The 16,324-nt window shown below is 56.4% G+C and overlaps 1 protein-coding gene across 2 annotated transcripts in view; it reads right to left on the bottom strand.

Annotated features, from left to right (window-relative positions):
* The window catches only part of USP43 (ubiquitin specific peptidase 43), a 175,504-nt gene that overhangs the window by 136,522 nt on the left and 22,658 nt on the right, over positions 1–16,324 (bottom strand). For both annotated transcript variants that reach the window (XM_034790481.1, XM_034790482.1), the window contains exon 2: positions 13,201–13,341. In XM_034790481.1, the coding sequence (XP_034646372.1) occupies positions 13,201–13,341 (141 nt within the window). The remainder of the gene's footprint in view (positions 1–13,200; positions 13,342–16,324) is intronic.

The raw sequence follows: 16,324 nt of genomic DNA, 5'->3' as shown, positions 1-16,324 counted from the left end.
CTGTGAGCCACTCCTCCCAGCCCTGAAATTTCAGGGCAGAGACTCTGGTTTCAGCTCATTTCTGCAAGGAAGTTAATGGATCCCCAAGACTGGCTGCTGGTTGCAACCGCTGTTTGTCTTGAGGTAGGGGCTGGGGCTGCCAACTTTCTGGTTTCCATAATATCATCTTCCTTCTTGAACAATCCCAAAGGACTGAGGAACATTAAATACACCTGTCACTGAAGTGCAGACACCTCTGGGGCAGAACCCTGCAGCTACTTAACAGCAGGGGCAGGAGCAGGTCCTCAGACACAAAACCCTTAAGAAGCCAGCACTGACAATCTGCTCTGGCTCAGCAGGACACAAACAGGCAGGTTGATGACTCCCTGGAGACTTGGTTGATCTCAGTCTGTCTGCCCCACCTCCTGGATGGCCATGAAGCCCGGGTCCATCCTCTGGCGCGGGAGCTGTCTGCAGTGGAGCAGGGATCGGCAATGTGCTGAGCATGCTGGATGCTGCTGCCAGCACGGAGGATGCTATAATGACCCCCCAGCAGCTCCATCTCTCTGCTCACAGCACATCTTGCTGATGGGTTGGCAGGTGGGAAGCAGACCTACCTGGGCCAGTGGGGAGAGCTTGGCCATGGGCAGATGGGCTTATTGTTGGAGGTTTCCTGCAATGTGCTGGGCACGACTGGAGAGGGCGCTCTCTCCTCCCAGGGCGAGGGCGCTGTCACCTTCCCAGCCCTGATACACACTGCAGAATTTTCATCTACTTCTCCCTTCCCCCGGTAGCTGCAGCTGTACCTGCTGCATGAGCTCTCAGGACAGCTGTCGCCTTTGATGCCTTAAAGTTTCATGCAACCGATGTTGAGATGAGAGACTTGAGACAGCAGTGGGAGGCAGAACTGCCTCTCCATCTCGCTTTACCTGATCCCTTTGGCGTTTGACCAGCCATCGTATTCCACTTCCACTGCAGATCCCAGGGAAACGAACCAACCATTCGTGGTGTGTGTGTGTGTGTGTGTGTGTGAGGGGGGCACGGGGGGGGAGAGTGATTCTCCTCTTTACGCCACTCCAGGGAGTGCAATGGAGAGCACAAGCAGGGCCATATCTTTAATGGCAGAGGATGGACCCGGGCTTCATGGCCATCCAGGAGGCGGGGCAGATGGACTGAGATCAACCAAGTCTCCAGGGAGTCATCAACCTGCCTGTTTGTGTCCTGCTGAGCCAGAGCAGATTGTCAGTGCTGGCTTCTTACGGGTTTTGCTTAAGGGTCCGTGTGATCAAGGGGGTTTCCCGTTCCTTCGCCGAAGGACTTGGAGCAGATGGGAGTGACTGGAGCTATGCATGGTACGGGTGGGTTCTCCACCAGCCTGCACTGCTGTGCCACTGCTGATCTGCAGTGACCCCCAGCACAGTGCCTGCACAGTTCTGCTGATGCACTTCAGTCCTGACCTACTGTTTTGCCAGGTGTGTCTCTATCTAGTTATCTGTGGTAGGTACTTCTCCGGCCCCCACCGGCCTGGTATCAGAGCACTGCACACTCTGTAATGCATTAATCCTCACATGCCCCTCTGAGGCAGGGCAGTGCTATTACTACATTGTGCAGATGGGGAACGTAGAGAGACTATGGAGACTGCCGGTTATCCTGCCTCCCCGTCACTGCCACTAAAGATATGGCCCTGCTTGTGCTCTCCATTGCACCCCCTGGAGTGGCGTAAAGAGGAGAATCACCCTCCCCCCCAGTGCCCCCATCACACACACATACACACCACGAACGTGCCTTCCCACCCCGTTCAGAAAACCAGAACTTTTCATTTCTGAAACGTCACAACCATTTCAACCCTTTGCTTTCCAACATTTTGTCGAGCTGAAAACGTCATGGAAACCACCCCTTTCCCGCAAAACGCCCTGTTTGGGCACGTCGCTGTTTTCCACCAAAAGCAGTTTCAGCAAAAAATTTCCAACTTATCTATGGCTAATCCTGAGAGGTGCCGAGCGCCTTCGGTTCCCCCGGAGCCCAGGGTGTGCACAGCCAAAGCAGGGGAGGCGATAAGAGCACGCCTCATGGGGGCTGGAACTAGGTGGGGAAGAAAGGGACAGGATAGGCTGCACAGCTGGGACCCTTCCTGACCCCCAACTCTGTGCAGAGCATCCCAAGGGATGTGCTGGCCCATTTAAAACTAGATTGAGCAATGCCCCAGTAAATGTGCAGTACTGAATGGCCATGCGCTACCCCTTGGAGGGGACTGGAGGGTCTAACAGGATGCTCCCGCGTCCATGAGAACAGCTGCACGGCCCGTCTAATGCAAATTCCCGGCTGCCTCCCAGAGCCGTGAGCGGGCACACTCCGACCAACCCTGAGCAGGCTGCACCAGGCCTTGTGTTCCTATGGCTGGAGACGGTGTGGGGCCAGTGCTGGGGGCTTGCTGTGCCTGCAGATGACTGGAGGCCAAAGGGACTGGGAGATGCAGCGCCTAGCGACGGATGCTACAGCTGCGTGGCTGTGCTGCTATGCTACCCACACGACAGAGTGCACCTGGAGGTGTAACAGTCACTCCTCAACGATATGCTCTGTCTGGAGGAGTTACAGTCTGCAGGGCCAGGCAGAGCTGGGCAGCAGGGAGCAGAGACCACCAAGCACAGTCTGAACAGGGCCAACCGGCTTTGGGCAAAAGCAGACCCAGCATCTCCCAGGGAGTCCAGGCTGGGCAGGAATTGTGAACCCAAAGCCAGGGTACCAGAGCAGCGACCTAGGAGTCAGGACTCCTGGCTTCTGTTCCTGCCTCTGCCACGGGCAGAGCTGGGTTGGTTCCGGCCACAGAGGGTCATGTCAGCACTACAGGCTGGGGAAGGACTTGCTGCGTCCAGGGGTCTCCAATCCCAGAATCTAGCAGCCTCTGTCCCCAGCACACGCCCCCCAGCGTCACTGCAAAACCCCTGCAGTCAGCCCATCCCCAGGGACCATGCCCGGGGAAGAGGACAGTCTGCTGCAGCGCCGGCACGGGACTCTGGAGATCTGCGTTCATTCAACTGGAGAAAAGTTGCCATGGGATCTTCAATGAGCACAAGCCACCCGGACCACAAAGGGGCATTGTTTCAGCATCAGCACAGAGGGAACCACCAGCAGCACTTGCTGCAGGGCTGGGATAATGCTGGAGGTCTCCCAGCCCAGGACCACCCAGCCCAGCCCTGCCAGGGAAAATCCCAGTGGGGGTGAGTGCCTCTGGGAGCCGAGAGAGCAGGGGGCGAGATGGGCGGGTGGGTTTCACTTTACAAATGCCAGAGTCCCTCGGCAGGGATTTCTCTGGCACTGGTGAGGCTCCGGGGGCCCCTTGCCTGCACCAGGCTGATGAGACATTGTGTGTACGTACACAGAGGGAGGGACTCAGGATCCCAAGAAAGGGGATAATCTGCTGGTAAAATGGGATCAAACCAGAGAGCCCACTGCCAAAACGCAGGCAGGGATTAGGGAGAGCTGAGGTGGGCAGCCCGGCCCTGCTCCTCTCCTACCTGGCCGGGCTCACCACCCACCTCCTGAACTTGCTGCTTCTGCTGGCAGAGCCCAGCAGGCCCGGGACTGCAGCTAGGGCTTTCCGACTGCCCTGGCCCAGCACAACCCCAGTCTAACCATGAAGCCAAGGGACCCATCCCCTGGGGAATCGAGCCCGGTGCCCCCTCACCCTCAGGGCACAAGGGGCATGGTCCTTGCCCCTGCCCCTGCTGTGGGAGCCCTGCAATCACCATGCCCTGCCCACTGGATTTCTTTAAGATCTCGGTGAAGCTGGGACTGGTGGAAGGTGCCAGACTGATGGCTCTGGAGACAGGGGGCTCTGCTCATCCCTCGAACCTGCCCAGTGGGGCAACCATCAGGCAAGTTCCCCCCACACATGCTGTACCCTGTCCTCTGGGGCCAGCGGGGAGCTCAGTCCCTGGGGGCCATTCGATCCTGCTCTGCCTACAAGGGGGGAGGGGAGGGCAGGGTGGGCAGTAGGAACCTGGCCAAGTCACCACCAGATCCACGTAGGGCCTGGCCCAGACTGGCTTCACCTCCTGCCCCTCTCCCTTAAGGAAGCCAACCCCCCTCACCCCTAAACATCCCTAATTCCCAGGGGATCGCCACAATCTCTCTGACGGGCTCAGTGCCACCTCTGGGTCCCAGTGGGAGCTCAGTACACGACAGAGGCCCTGCAATGCCCCGGGCGCCCGCGCTGCCATTCCCAGCAGGAGCAGTGTTACCTCCCTGCAATGCGCGTGAAATCGAGCGGAAGCCCGTCCCGAAGGCTGTCAGTCTCCTGCCCCTCAGGGACAGGGAGCTCCACCTCCACCCTCATCCCCAGCCTGAGGTCCTGACTGGAAAAGAGCAGAGGGGGTAGGAGGAGGACCTGGGCAGCCTGCCCAGGAGGGGTGAGCCCCGTGGGGCCCAGCATGGGCAGGTGTTTAGGGATGAGCAAGGCATGCTTGCTCAGCATCCTGAGCAGGGGTGCTCTCAGACGCATGGCATGGCTCTCCTCCCCTCCTGCAGCCATGCCCCCCCCCCATTCCCTCACCCCTGCAGGCCTCCCCCAGGTGTCAGCTCCAGGATCTTAGTGTTTAGAGACAGGGGACCCATTGCAGCTGGTGAGTTCAGCCAGGCATTGCCCAGGGTCCGTCCCCAAAGTGCAGGGGCTAAGAACCTAATGGCCACACAGAGGGAGGCCAGGACTGGGATCCAGAGACTAGGAGAGAGAACCCAGCCCTCTCCATGCCCTCACACTGAGGTCCTGTTTGCAGGAAGAAGGCCTGGCCCAAGGCAGGGGACGGGGGCAACTGCATGCAAAGGGGCTAATGAAACTTGCTAATGCTGTCTAAAGCACAGCGCTGAGCTGGGGGAGCCAGGCACAAGCACAGCCCAAGCTGTGCTCCAGGGAACCGCGGCTGCAGGGGAATGCAGAGGGCCGACGGTTCCAGCGACTCACACCCCTGTGAGAATAGTGCCCCAGTGGAATAGAATTAAACCCAAGCCAGAGGGAGGTGGGGGACATGCAGCATGGGAACCCCCCACTCCTGCCCCTCTCTCCAGGGATGCTGGAGGGACCAAAAATACTCGGAGGGAAGTTTTGGCCACCAATCTGCCTTCATCCACTAAGGCCTGGAAGCGGGCTCTATCCTCTTTAGAGACCTTGGCCTTAAATTCCATACACTTTGTGTAACTAGTAAAATCAGATTTGGCCAAGAGGGCCTGGTCATTTGAGATCCGGAACTGGAGGGAAGTGGAAGAGAAGATCGAGTGACTTCTGCCCCCTATCAGAGGGAGCAGCCTTGGGGGGCTGGGGCTTGGTCTGCTCTGTAGCCGCCTGCGCCACCGACTTAGGCAGCGGGCGAGAGAATAGAAACTCTCCTCTCTTGGATGGAACAAAGTTACGCTTCTCCGTCCTCCTGGGGTGGGAGCAGCCGCTCTAGAAGGGATGGGCACACCAGGAGCTGTTTATCCTGAGCTTTCACCATCACAGCTGATGTCAGACTTCTCGAATCTGAACCCTTGGGTGCCTCCTTCTCCTGTCTAAGTCCTTAGCACCCGTGCATGCTGGCTCTCGTGACTTTGACGGGGCTGGGGAGGGATCCTTTCTCTTCAGGGCAGACTTAGACGAAGATGGCTTGTCCTTATTGTCTATGGCCATGCCCCTTGCTCTCAAGCCTTCTCCTTCGGCTTAACAGTCCTAGCCTCTGTTCCCAAGCTCATGCTCAGAGGGGCGCTGCCCACTTTCTGAGACTGATGTACCCTGGGGGGTACCCAGCCCAGATCTGACTGATGTTTTCTGAGTCTCAGCTCCCCACCCACACGAGTCCTGAGGGAAAAAAGCAGCAGGTGCTGCACTTGGCAGAAACATGAGCCTCACCCAGGCCGTGGAGATAGCAGAGATGTTCGTCCCTCACCGAAAAGGAACGAGGGCAGGAAACACTGTTTTTGAACAGCCTCTGGCTGCCAGACACTGGGAATGGTGACAGGGGATGGACACTCGATGATTACCTGTTCTGTTCATTCCCTCTGGGGCATCTCGCATTGGCCTCTGTTGGAAGACAGGATACTGGGCTGGATGGACCTTTGGTCTGACCCAGTAGGGCCATTCTTATGAACCCCAGGACTCTGGGCATAATCCCAGACTTCTCAGGGGGGAAATCCCCAGGGGGGGAATTAAAAGGGGAAAACACTATTCAACTAGACTAAGCATGTGCAGACCAACGGGCATTGCTTGCAAAACATCCTGGCCTCAGGTGCATGGCGTGCATGCGTATCCCCCATGTGGAGTGCACATAGGGACCAGCACTCGAAGAAGAATTGGCAATTACCCATCGAAGCTGGCAGAGCAACACGACTGGAAAGCGGGTGTGAGATCAGAGCCTGGCCGGAGCTTGCAAAGCGCTTCAAGCTGACAGGCCCTATGGAAATGAGAGGCGCTGAGTTATGCTGTGCTCCCCCGCCATGAGGGCTGCAGGTGGGAGGAGATGGCAGCCGTCACGGGTGGTCAAGATTCTGAATAGATCTGAACTGTAATCCTCTCTCTGAGGAGGCGTGGGAGCTAGGAGGCAGGGGACGGGGGGATACGTTAACGGCTAGATCGGCCCTGCTTGACTGAGCGCCTATTCCTCTTCAGAGCGCAGGATGCAAGTGCTGGCTCGCACAGCGAGGAAACAGCTTGTAATGGACAGGCAAATTGGCAGAAAGTATAGCGAAGAACAGAATTATCCGACACTGAGATAAACACGATATGCTGGGGAAGAGTCAACACAGCTTTTGTAAAGGGAAGTCACGCCTCACCAATCTGTTTGAATTCTTCAAGGGAGTCAGCATGTGGAAAAGAGGGACCCAGTGAATATAGTGTACTTGGACTTTCGGAAAGCCTTTGAAAAGGTCCCTCGCCAAAGGGTCTTAAGTAAACTTAGTCATGGGATAAGAGGGAAGGTCCTCTCCTGGATCTAAAAGATAGGAAACAAAGGGTAGAAATAAATAGACAGTTTTCACAATGGAGAGAGGTAAACAGCGGGAACCCCCAAGGATCTGTGCTGGTTCCTGTGCTGTTCATTAAGGAGCTGGAAAAAGGGAGCGAACAAGAGAGTGGCACATTTTCTGGCTGCGAAGAGTTACAAAGGGATCTCACAAAACTGGGTGACTGAGCAACAAAATGGGAGATGAAATTTAACATTGATAGGTGCAAAGTAATGCACATTGGAAAAAAATGATTCCAACTAGATCTATATAATGATGGGGTCTAAATTGACTGTTGCCGCTCAAGAAGGAGATCTTGGAATCATCGTGGATCGTTCTCTGAAAACTTCAGCTCAGTGCGTATCAGCAGTAAAAAGGCTAGGAACTATGAAGAAAGGGATAGAAAATAAGACAGAAAATATAATGCCACTACATAAATCCGTGGTGCACCCACCCCTGGAATACTTTGTCCAAATCGGGTCGCTCCATCTCAAAGAGGATACAGTGGAACTGGACATGGTTCAGAGAAGGGCATGGAATGGCTTCCATACAAAGAGCGAGTGAAAAGATTATTGCTGTTCAGCTTGGAAAAGAGACGACTAAGGGGGGATATGTTTGAGGGCTATAAAAATCACGACTGGTATGGAGAAAGTGAATAAGGAAGTTTTATTTACCCCTTCACACAACACAAGAACCAGGGGTCACCCAATGAAATAAACAGGCAGCAGGTTTAACACAAACAAGAGGAAACACTTCTTCACACAACGCACAGACAACCTGTGGAACTCATTGCCAGAGGATGTTGTGAAGGCAAAAACTATAACTGGGTTCAACAAAGAACTGGGTAAGTTCATGGGGAATAGGTCTATCAATGGCCATTAGCCAGATGTAATCCCGTGCTCAGGCCAATCCTAAACCTCTGGCTGCCAGAAGCTGGGAGGGGAACACAGGGGCGGATCTCTCCAAAATCGCCCTGCTCTGTACACTCCCCCTGAAGCTCCAATACTGGGCAGTGTCAGAGACCGGACACCTGGCCCCGTGGGTCACTGGTCTGACTCAGCATGGCCGTTCTCATGTTCTGTTCTAGGACCTCGTTGGAGCTAGGGAGGGGGAGGAGCGAGACCAGCATGTAGCCAAGGGGTGGCACAGCACTAGGAGGCAGTCCCTGCCTGCTGCTGGGCACTGGGGCAATGGGCCGTTGTCTACAACAGCTACAAAGCAAATTCCCCCAAGCAAACTTACGCACGGCGATGTTTTGCCTCTGCTTCTAACAGGCACTTTGGGGTTGTTAATGGGCACTGGAGTGTCGCGGGGAGGGAAGTGCTGGCAAACGCATAGATGGCGGCCGAGCGGCACAGGCTTTAACGTCCCACAGAATTAACCTGTATGAAGCCGCCCAGGAACTTGCATTAGTTGCCGGTCCCCAGCGGGGCAGCGGAGATGTCTGCACCGAGCATGGCTGGGATCCTGCCGGTCACGAGCAGTGACAGGCTGCCCTGTGCCGGGCGCTAAGCCTCAGCCTCGCTTCACTAGAGACCCCACTTCAGAACAGGGTGCGTGGCCAGAGGTGAAATGAGTGTGGCGGGGCTCAGCCTTATCCCCAGTGGTCTGTAGAAGAGCCATGCTCCCAGAGTGGGTAGGAGCTGGTGTAGCAGTGGGTGAGGAAAGAGGTGCATTCACTGGCAGGGATATGTGGGCACCGGGACTGGATTGGCAGGCCAGGATTGAGATGTTTATCCCACAAGGCGGGGCAATGCTATTATCCCTATTCCATAAATAGGAAACTGAGGCACGGGGAAGTTAAGGGATTTACCCACGGTCACACAGAGTGTGGGGCAAAGCAGGGACTTGAACCCGGGTCTCCCAAGTGCCAGGCTAGGGCCCTACCCACTGGGCCAGAATTCCCCTCTTCACAGTCTTCCCCTTCAGATGCCCAACCCTGCGCCCCGCGTTTGAGCACCATCTGAAAGGACATCGCCTCCCTGAGGTGACTGAATGGGTGGAGGAGGAACAGCCCAAAGCCAGACCCCTCCTAAGGCCAGGGTGCCCACAAAGGCGGATGTGCGGCTGGCAGAGGGCCAGCCAAGCAACTATGTGCCACGAATCACAAGCAGCACATTATTTGCCATCCCCTTTCAGCCCCAGCTCAGACACCATTCAGCCCCAGCCGCTTGCCCAGCCTCCCGAAGCCAGAGCACACAACGGGGGAGCAGCAGCTTTCAAAGCTCTGCCTTCCCCTATTGTCTCTCTCTGGGTTCCAGCCTGACAACCCCATTCAGGGCCCAGCCAAGGATGGAAACGGGGTCAGGGGCCCTCCTGAGGGGCCTGCGGCCCGCACAAGGCGCAGCGTGGGGGCCGTGGCCGGATGAAGGCAGAGGAACCTCGTTAAATCTGCTGAGTGCTCCAGCAGTGACAGCTGCCTGCGTCGGGCCCTGCTCCCACCAGCTCTCTGGCTTCCCCGGCCCCTGCCTCTCCCACTTTTCTCATGGCCCCGAGCTGTCTATGGGCAGGCGCGCTGCCTCTGTGCTCAAGCTAGTGGACTCACTTGTGCCTCTGAAGGTGGGGGTCACTGGGATGGATGGAGGCAGCCCATTCTCTTGGAGACCCCCCATTCTGCTGTGCCTGCTCTCTGCCTAGCCCACAGGATGGTCGGTGCGTCCCGAGCCTCCCTCCACAGGACACAGCAGGATGGGGTCCGAGCTGTCCAGTTCTGGGTATTGCTGCTGTGCAGCCCCCGTGCCACACAAAGCTGTTTGAACAACAGCGACGATCCTTCGTCCAGGTATAGGCCCTTGCAGCCAGTACCTCAGAGCGTTTTGCAAGGCCCCCGGGGGCAGGCCAGGGGCACTAACGCTATGCTGCAGGTGGGGCACAGTGAGCAGATGTGATTTGCCCAAGGGTCATGCAGTAAGTCGCTGGCAGAGAGAGGTACAGTACCCAGGAATCCTGATGCGCACTTCCCTGCTCTAACCATTAGCTGGTTCTCTCTCTTCGGGACGGGGGGGCATTTCCCTTTATTCTAGCCATACCGGTTGGTCCTCAGAATAGGATGACTCCATATGGTCAGATCTGAGGCCCAGAATGAGGGGAGAGCACCCCGCACTGCAGCACGGCACCCCCTTAGCACCATGCCAGAGGTCAGCACTGGGGGGGATATGATAGAGAACATCCTGCACTGCAAGATTAGCAGCCACGTGGAGACATGGGTTCCCCCCATTGGGCAGGGGGGACTCACACCAAGGGCAGAGCAACGCCAGCTGGAACCAGCTCCCAAGGCCTTGCCACCACAGGGGCAGAGCCCACAGAGAAACCAGGCCCTTGGCACGACGCAGACACTGGGCTGGCAGTCCTGCAAGATCCACCCATGGCAGGGATGCTTTGGGGCCAACCTCAGTGCAGGTTTGGGGGCAAACGCTGAGGGGGGGGTCTCCCCCCAGGTGTGCCCAGTCTTGGCAGCCAGAGGGTCAGGCCCCCTGCGTGGTCCACACAGCGTCCATGAAGGCTGGTGGAAGCTGAGGAACATCACCCAGGAAGACAGAGGGAGACTCCACAAACCCCCAGGCTGTCCTGGCCTGCCCTAGCAACAGCCATCCGCTTTGCACCAGTTGAGCTCACACCCGTTTCAAGCCAGAGGAAACTTTACTGGTGTAAATCATGGCTTCCGTGTGGGCTTCGCTTGCTGACTGCTGCTGGCCGAATCCCATGGCGAGACCAGGCCGCAGCCAAAACCAGGCCAGCCAGCTCTTTGGTAGGATGTGCTGAGCGAGGGGTCACCTTGGAGAGGGCGGGTGACTGACAGAGTCTGTGGGTCGGATGATGCGGAGGGACTCCAGGGTGGGAGTGGGAGGTTGGTTCCATATCTGGGCCAGGAAAGAAGAGGGAAGCAGGAGAAGGGTTTGCAGAGCAAGAAGGTGTGGCAGATCTGAATTCACAGGATCTGTTCTCACAGCCACTCAGAACTCTTAGCAGGTCTGGGAATCAACCAGTCAAGAAGAGGAAACTATCCCATGTGGTTTAGGAAACCAATCAAACACGGCAGATCATGAATTTTTGAGTAGCAAAACTCAGTGGGCCCAATGCACTGGGGCTGCGTGCAGTCAGTCGCACCTGTGCACAGCGGAGGTAGCATGCTACCAGAGCAGCATGGCAGGATCTAGGACTGGTGTGAGAGTTATACACGGGGCTGGGCAACTTCCAGGCAAGCCCTGGGCTGAGATATACTCCCACAAACCACTGACCAAATAACGAGCCTACCTGTAAAACCCTATTTCTAGTCACAGATATTTCCCTACCCAAAAGGGGTAAGATTCGTTAAACCGGTCTCTCCACTGTAGCCCAAAACCCAGCTTGGCTAATTACAGTCTGCCCACCCAGCCACCCTGTGCATGACAGCCTCCTTCACTTCCTGTTTTAAACTGAGGTGCAGTGTTGCTGTGCACAGTTACAGAGCTGCTGAGTTCCACCCCAGCGGTGGCTGCATTTCAGTGCTAGGTACATGGCTGGCAAAGAGCTCTAAGATGACATGGGAAGGCAGGAGGTATATGCAAGAGATTCTTATTATTAGGGTGGTTTCCCTTTGCTGCGGACCCAGGCAGTTCCCGTCACATGGGATCCCATGCAGGGTGACAACATAGCCTTGGAAAGGGGGATCTCAGTGCCTTGCATCAACAAGTCTGACGCCTCCACTGCACTGCCCCAAAACCACACTGGATGAGCAAGACCAGGGCCAAAGGGTTTACCCTGTGGATGTGCCATGCACAAGGACTCCTGCTGCAAATGATGCTCATGCAGGGGTCGCCACTGGCCAGGTTAGAAGGGTCAGGAAGGAGGCACCCAGGTTCCAGCTCAGCCCAGATCCGGCTCAAGCAGGGATCTGGGAGATAGGAAGCCCCAAGTTCTAATCCTGTCTCTGCCAATGACTTGGCAAGTCATAGTCTCACTCTGTGCCTCAATGTCACCATCTGTAAAACAGGGATGACCCCGCCCTACCCCAGGGGCGCTGTAAGAAGGGAGGCATTAAAGGGATCTGCTGGCCCCCAGCTTCACAGAACTGGCTGCAGGGAAAGCAGGAGCTCCTGTGAAACAGGGGCAGGCTCCAGGGGGCGTGACTGAACAGAGGGGCAGGGCTATAACCATGGACAGGCTAGGCCAGTGTGTTGTGACAAGGGAACTGCTCCATGCCGGGCCTGTCCCCACCCCACACAGTGAGTTCAGTGTGTCTGCGATACTGCACAGCCCCCACCAGGCACACGAGCCCCTTCGCAGTAGCTGCATGTGCTGTGTTGACCCAGCTCCTCCCCGACCCGAATGCTGGCTGAGGGCTGCTCGGACACTGCCATGCCGGAGGTCAGACCAAGATGGTCCCCTGTGGCCTTAGAATCTCCAAATGCCCCTTCTCCCCCAGCTAAAGAAGCTCCACAATATGTCGCAGCAAAGCCCCAGGCCCAAACACCACGATCGTCAGCTCATCCACACACCCAATGCCCTGGGAAGAGAACCCATGAGCCCTGGTTTGAGAAAGTGCCCTCTGTCTCCTGGGCTACAAGAGGAGTTGTGCTAGCTGGCACCAGCAGTAGGGCTTTTATCCTCTGTAGGCAGCAGCCACTCCCCACGGGTGGTGCGGTGACACACACTGCCTTGACACTGCAATGGCACAACCACGCCGATCCGTACCGGGAAAAGGCTGGGCCCGGGGCACAGGTCATTCCACTGGCGGGAGGAAAATACCAACAGCACAGTGGCCAATCAGCCTTGTTCTCACCCCCAACTCCACCCGTCCCCGCCAAGAGTCACTGAGTAAACGGAGACTATTCCCCAGTGTTAGGGAAACACCCCAGCCTCTGACTGGCTGAGGAGGATCCTGTGGAGGGACATGATAAGAGGGTACCAAATCCATGGTCCCACCTATCTATCCATGGTTCTTACCTGGCCCCCTCACCACAGTACTTGAGCATCTCACAGTCTTTGACATATTTATCCTCATTCTACAGGTCTTTTCCATTGTCCCACTGCTGCAGTAACACAGCGGCCACACAGAACTTCACTCCAATTCCCCCACCCCAAGAGTGCAGGCCCTTACTGCAGGAGAATCTCTGTTAGCAGTGCAGGGCCTAGGACACACAGCTGAGCAGCTCTGATCCCACCCGTTAGAGGGCAGTGGCGACACATACACCCCAGCCAGGTCCTTACAACAGCAGTGCCCTGGGGAGAGGGTGCAGAGATGTCTGGCAAGGGAGGGTAGAGGACACTGACCTTGCCCGCTGTCCTAGCCTTCTGGCTGGGTGACGAGGAGCCCAGATCCTCGTGCATTCTGTCCAGCAACCAGAGCAGGAACTCCAGGGCGTCGTGCTGCGAGTTCCCCCGGAACTGAGCGCCATACTTGGCAACGATATTCTGCAACACAAGACAAGGACAGAGGACTGGCATTAGCTCTTTGGTGCCCGATGGGACACAAACAAGCTCAGGGGGTATGGCACACAGCTGATTAGTATGCCATGGGCCTGCTTCCCTGCAGCCACATCACCTTGAGCTGATCTTGGCACGTTTCACAAGCTAACTGGGGCTGGGAAGAACCAGGAGTTGGAGGAGAGACCTCTGCACTCCAGGCAGCCTTGCTGGTGACCCTGTAGGGGGCACTTCCCCGCTGACTCTGTGGCGGTGCAGGGCACAGAATTGTTCAGACCAAAATCCAAGCTCCTCCTAACTCCCAGCTCACCCAGCTCCAGCTCGGGTCCCTGCCGAATCCCGCTTGCAGCTCCAATGGAATTGTCTCTTCCTTGCCCTGCTAGAAAGATCCTGGTCCCCAATGCTGCAGGCACAGGATGCTGCATCCTACCCCACTGGGTGGGGCCCGCAGATCAGAACACCCGGCCACCAAGAGACGGCACCAAGGTCACCAGCTGATAGTCACAGAGGCCATCAGAGAGCCGAGTGTTTTTGACCAGGCCCACACTGGACTATTGATCTACGACCAAGGAGCTGCGTGTTCCATCACCAGTCCCCAGGCCCTGCCCGGCCCACCTCTGACTGGGGTTTCTAGCTGCTGGAGGGTAACAGCCTGCCCGGCATGCAATGGGAGAGAAGACACTGAGTCATTGGGCCAGGTTATTCCCTAGTGTAACTCCACCAAAGCCCATGTAGGGGAATCTGGCTTGGTGGATCCATTTGCTATCACAAGTGCTGTCTACTATGGAAGTTTCCCTACTGTTAAGATGGTTAAACAATGGCTTGAAATCTACAGGCAGGGAATTCAGGGTCCTGAATTATGCCTCTAAGGAGCTGAGCCCCTTTGCACATCCCAGCTGTTTGACTTTTATCTCAGGGCTGTTGTTTGCACTGCTCCAGTGCAAATTAAGCCTCTGAGTCATTCCTGGCACTCCAGAGGGGCTGCAGGGTCTCTGGTTTATGGAGGAAGCCGGGCTGTTCTTCCCTGCTCTTTGCCAATAAAGGGAATAGTTTAAGGAAATAATTGTCTCTGTTACCAGAGGCGTTTTTCTACGAGTGCAGCCTTCTAATGGCGTTTGCAATGTGCTGAGGCAGATTTCCTTTGGGTGTGTCCACACTGCACACTAAGCCAGGCTCTGACTCAGGTTTGAGCCCAAGCCCCACTTCCGTCTACACGCACATCAGCCTGACTCGGGTCAGTGAGCACTCAAGACCCTGCTGAGGGAAGGAGGGGGGTCAGATCCAGAATCCTGCTGTGACTCGGGTCCAAGCCCTGTCACCGTGCAGTGTGCACACAGGTTTAGCTGCAGACCCGAGGCAGAAGGTCCATGCGGTGCAGTGTGGACACGTTAGCACGGCTGGGAGACCCGGTTCCAGCAATGGTAAGCCCAGCATGGAAATGCGGAGTCTCACAGCCCCGGGTTTACAATGCAGTGTAGACAGACAAAGCCTTCCAGGCTCCTGACCAGGGCGGCACAGCAAGCCGATAAGAGTCAATCCCCAGAAAAACTCCATGCTACACCTTGCGACCAGTGCACGGGGGCCGGTGGGTGTCTCCTCAGCGCAGTGCAGGTCCCTGTGCATGGTGGACACGCTCAATAGAGCAAAGAGATCACATACTTCACTCACAGCATGACACTAGCGCCAGGGGAGGGCACATACACCTACTGAGAGGCAGGCCTGGCCCCTCCCAGCTTCCAACCAAAGCAGACAAGACTGACTAATATCATTACCCCCAGAGAGATTAAGTGACGTGACAAAGGTTGTGAAAGCAATCTGTGGCAGAGCTGGGAGCTAACCCAAGGTCTCCCAAGCCCCACGCCAATGCTTTAACCACTAGACCATCCTGCTCTCTGTCCAGTGTCTGGGCTTTAATTTCAGGAACTTCCAGGCCACGGGGAACCCAGGCTATCAATTTTCTCACGGAAGCCCGAAGGACCTACAGCCGCAGCCATCCCATTTGGCCGGTGCCTGGAGGCTAACTCTCTCTTCATACACATTGCTGCATACTGAGCCAGTTTCTAGACACTATTACACTCATTAAGTGCAACACTTGAAGACCTGAGGCCGGGCTGTTAAGTGCTGGGGAATCTGCAGCGAAAGCACAAGCGGGACCGTGCGTGCCAAGTAGAAAGCAACACGCCAGCCTTGTAAAAACAAACAGCTGTGCGGAAACGCGCCACGCTGCTCCAGAAATCAATTAGAGAGCCGTCAATGCCTGGTGGAAAGCAGTCTATTTACAGGCAGCCTGCTTTGATCTCCCCACGGGCCTCTGCAAAAAGAGCAGAGCACTGGCGACAGCTTCCACACTGGCAGCCCCTTCAACGCCAAAATCCCAGTTAACACCCCCCACACACACAGGCATCCACAGCACAGAGCCCCTCAGCCAGACAGGGAGACAGCATGGTCCCAGGGTAGGACACAAGCCTGGGAGATAGGAGCAGAGGGCGTCAATTCCCAGCTCTCACAGATACGCGCTGGCTGGATGACCTCGGGCAAGTCTGTGCCTCAGTTTCCCCACCCCGAAGAGGAGGAGAATGACATGGATCCAGCTGCGGGAATGGCTATGACAGCCCAGGACATGACGCAGGCCATTAGTGACTATTAGCACAGGGTGCAATTCTGCCCGAGGCCCTGATCTTCTAAGGGAGTTAGACGTCTGGGCCTTAGTGCAAGGCAGTTGTGTTTCCTGGGGGACCCAGCTGCATGGCAAGGGAGTTACAGAGCTGTGGCCTTTCTGACAGCACTGGCAACGAGTGCCAGAGGGTGACATGGGTCCCGTTTGCCTGCAGCTAGACAGGCACCCAGCGGGTGCTCTGAGTGGTGCTGGCTCCTTCCGACTGCAGCCCAAGGGGGGAAGGTTTTGTGTCCTTGTGCCAGGAGCCAGAAGCCTCTCCCACATTCCAGCCCTGGGGGAGTGAACTCCCTGACT

The sequence above is a fragment of the Trachemys scripta genome, chromosome 14, assembly GCF_013100865.1.
Source record: "Trachemys scripta elegans isolate TJP31775 chromosome 14, CAS_Tse_1.0, whole genome shotgun sequence".
NCBI classification, from domain to species: domain Eukaryota; kingdom Metazoa; phylum Chordata; order Testudines; family Emydidae; genus Trachemys; species Trachemys scripta.
The sequence above is the reverse complement of the archived record's forward strand: the minus strand, read 5'-3'. Positions and strand labels throughout refer to the sequence as shown.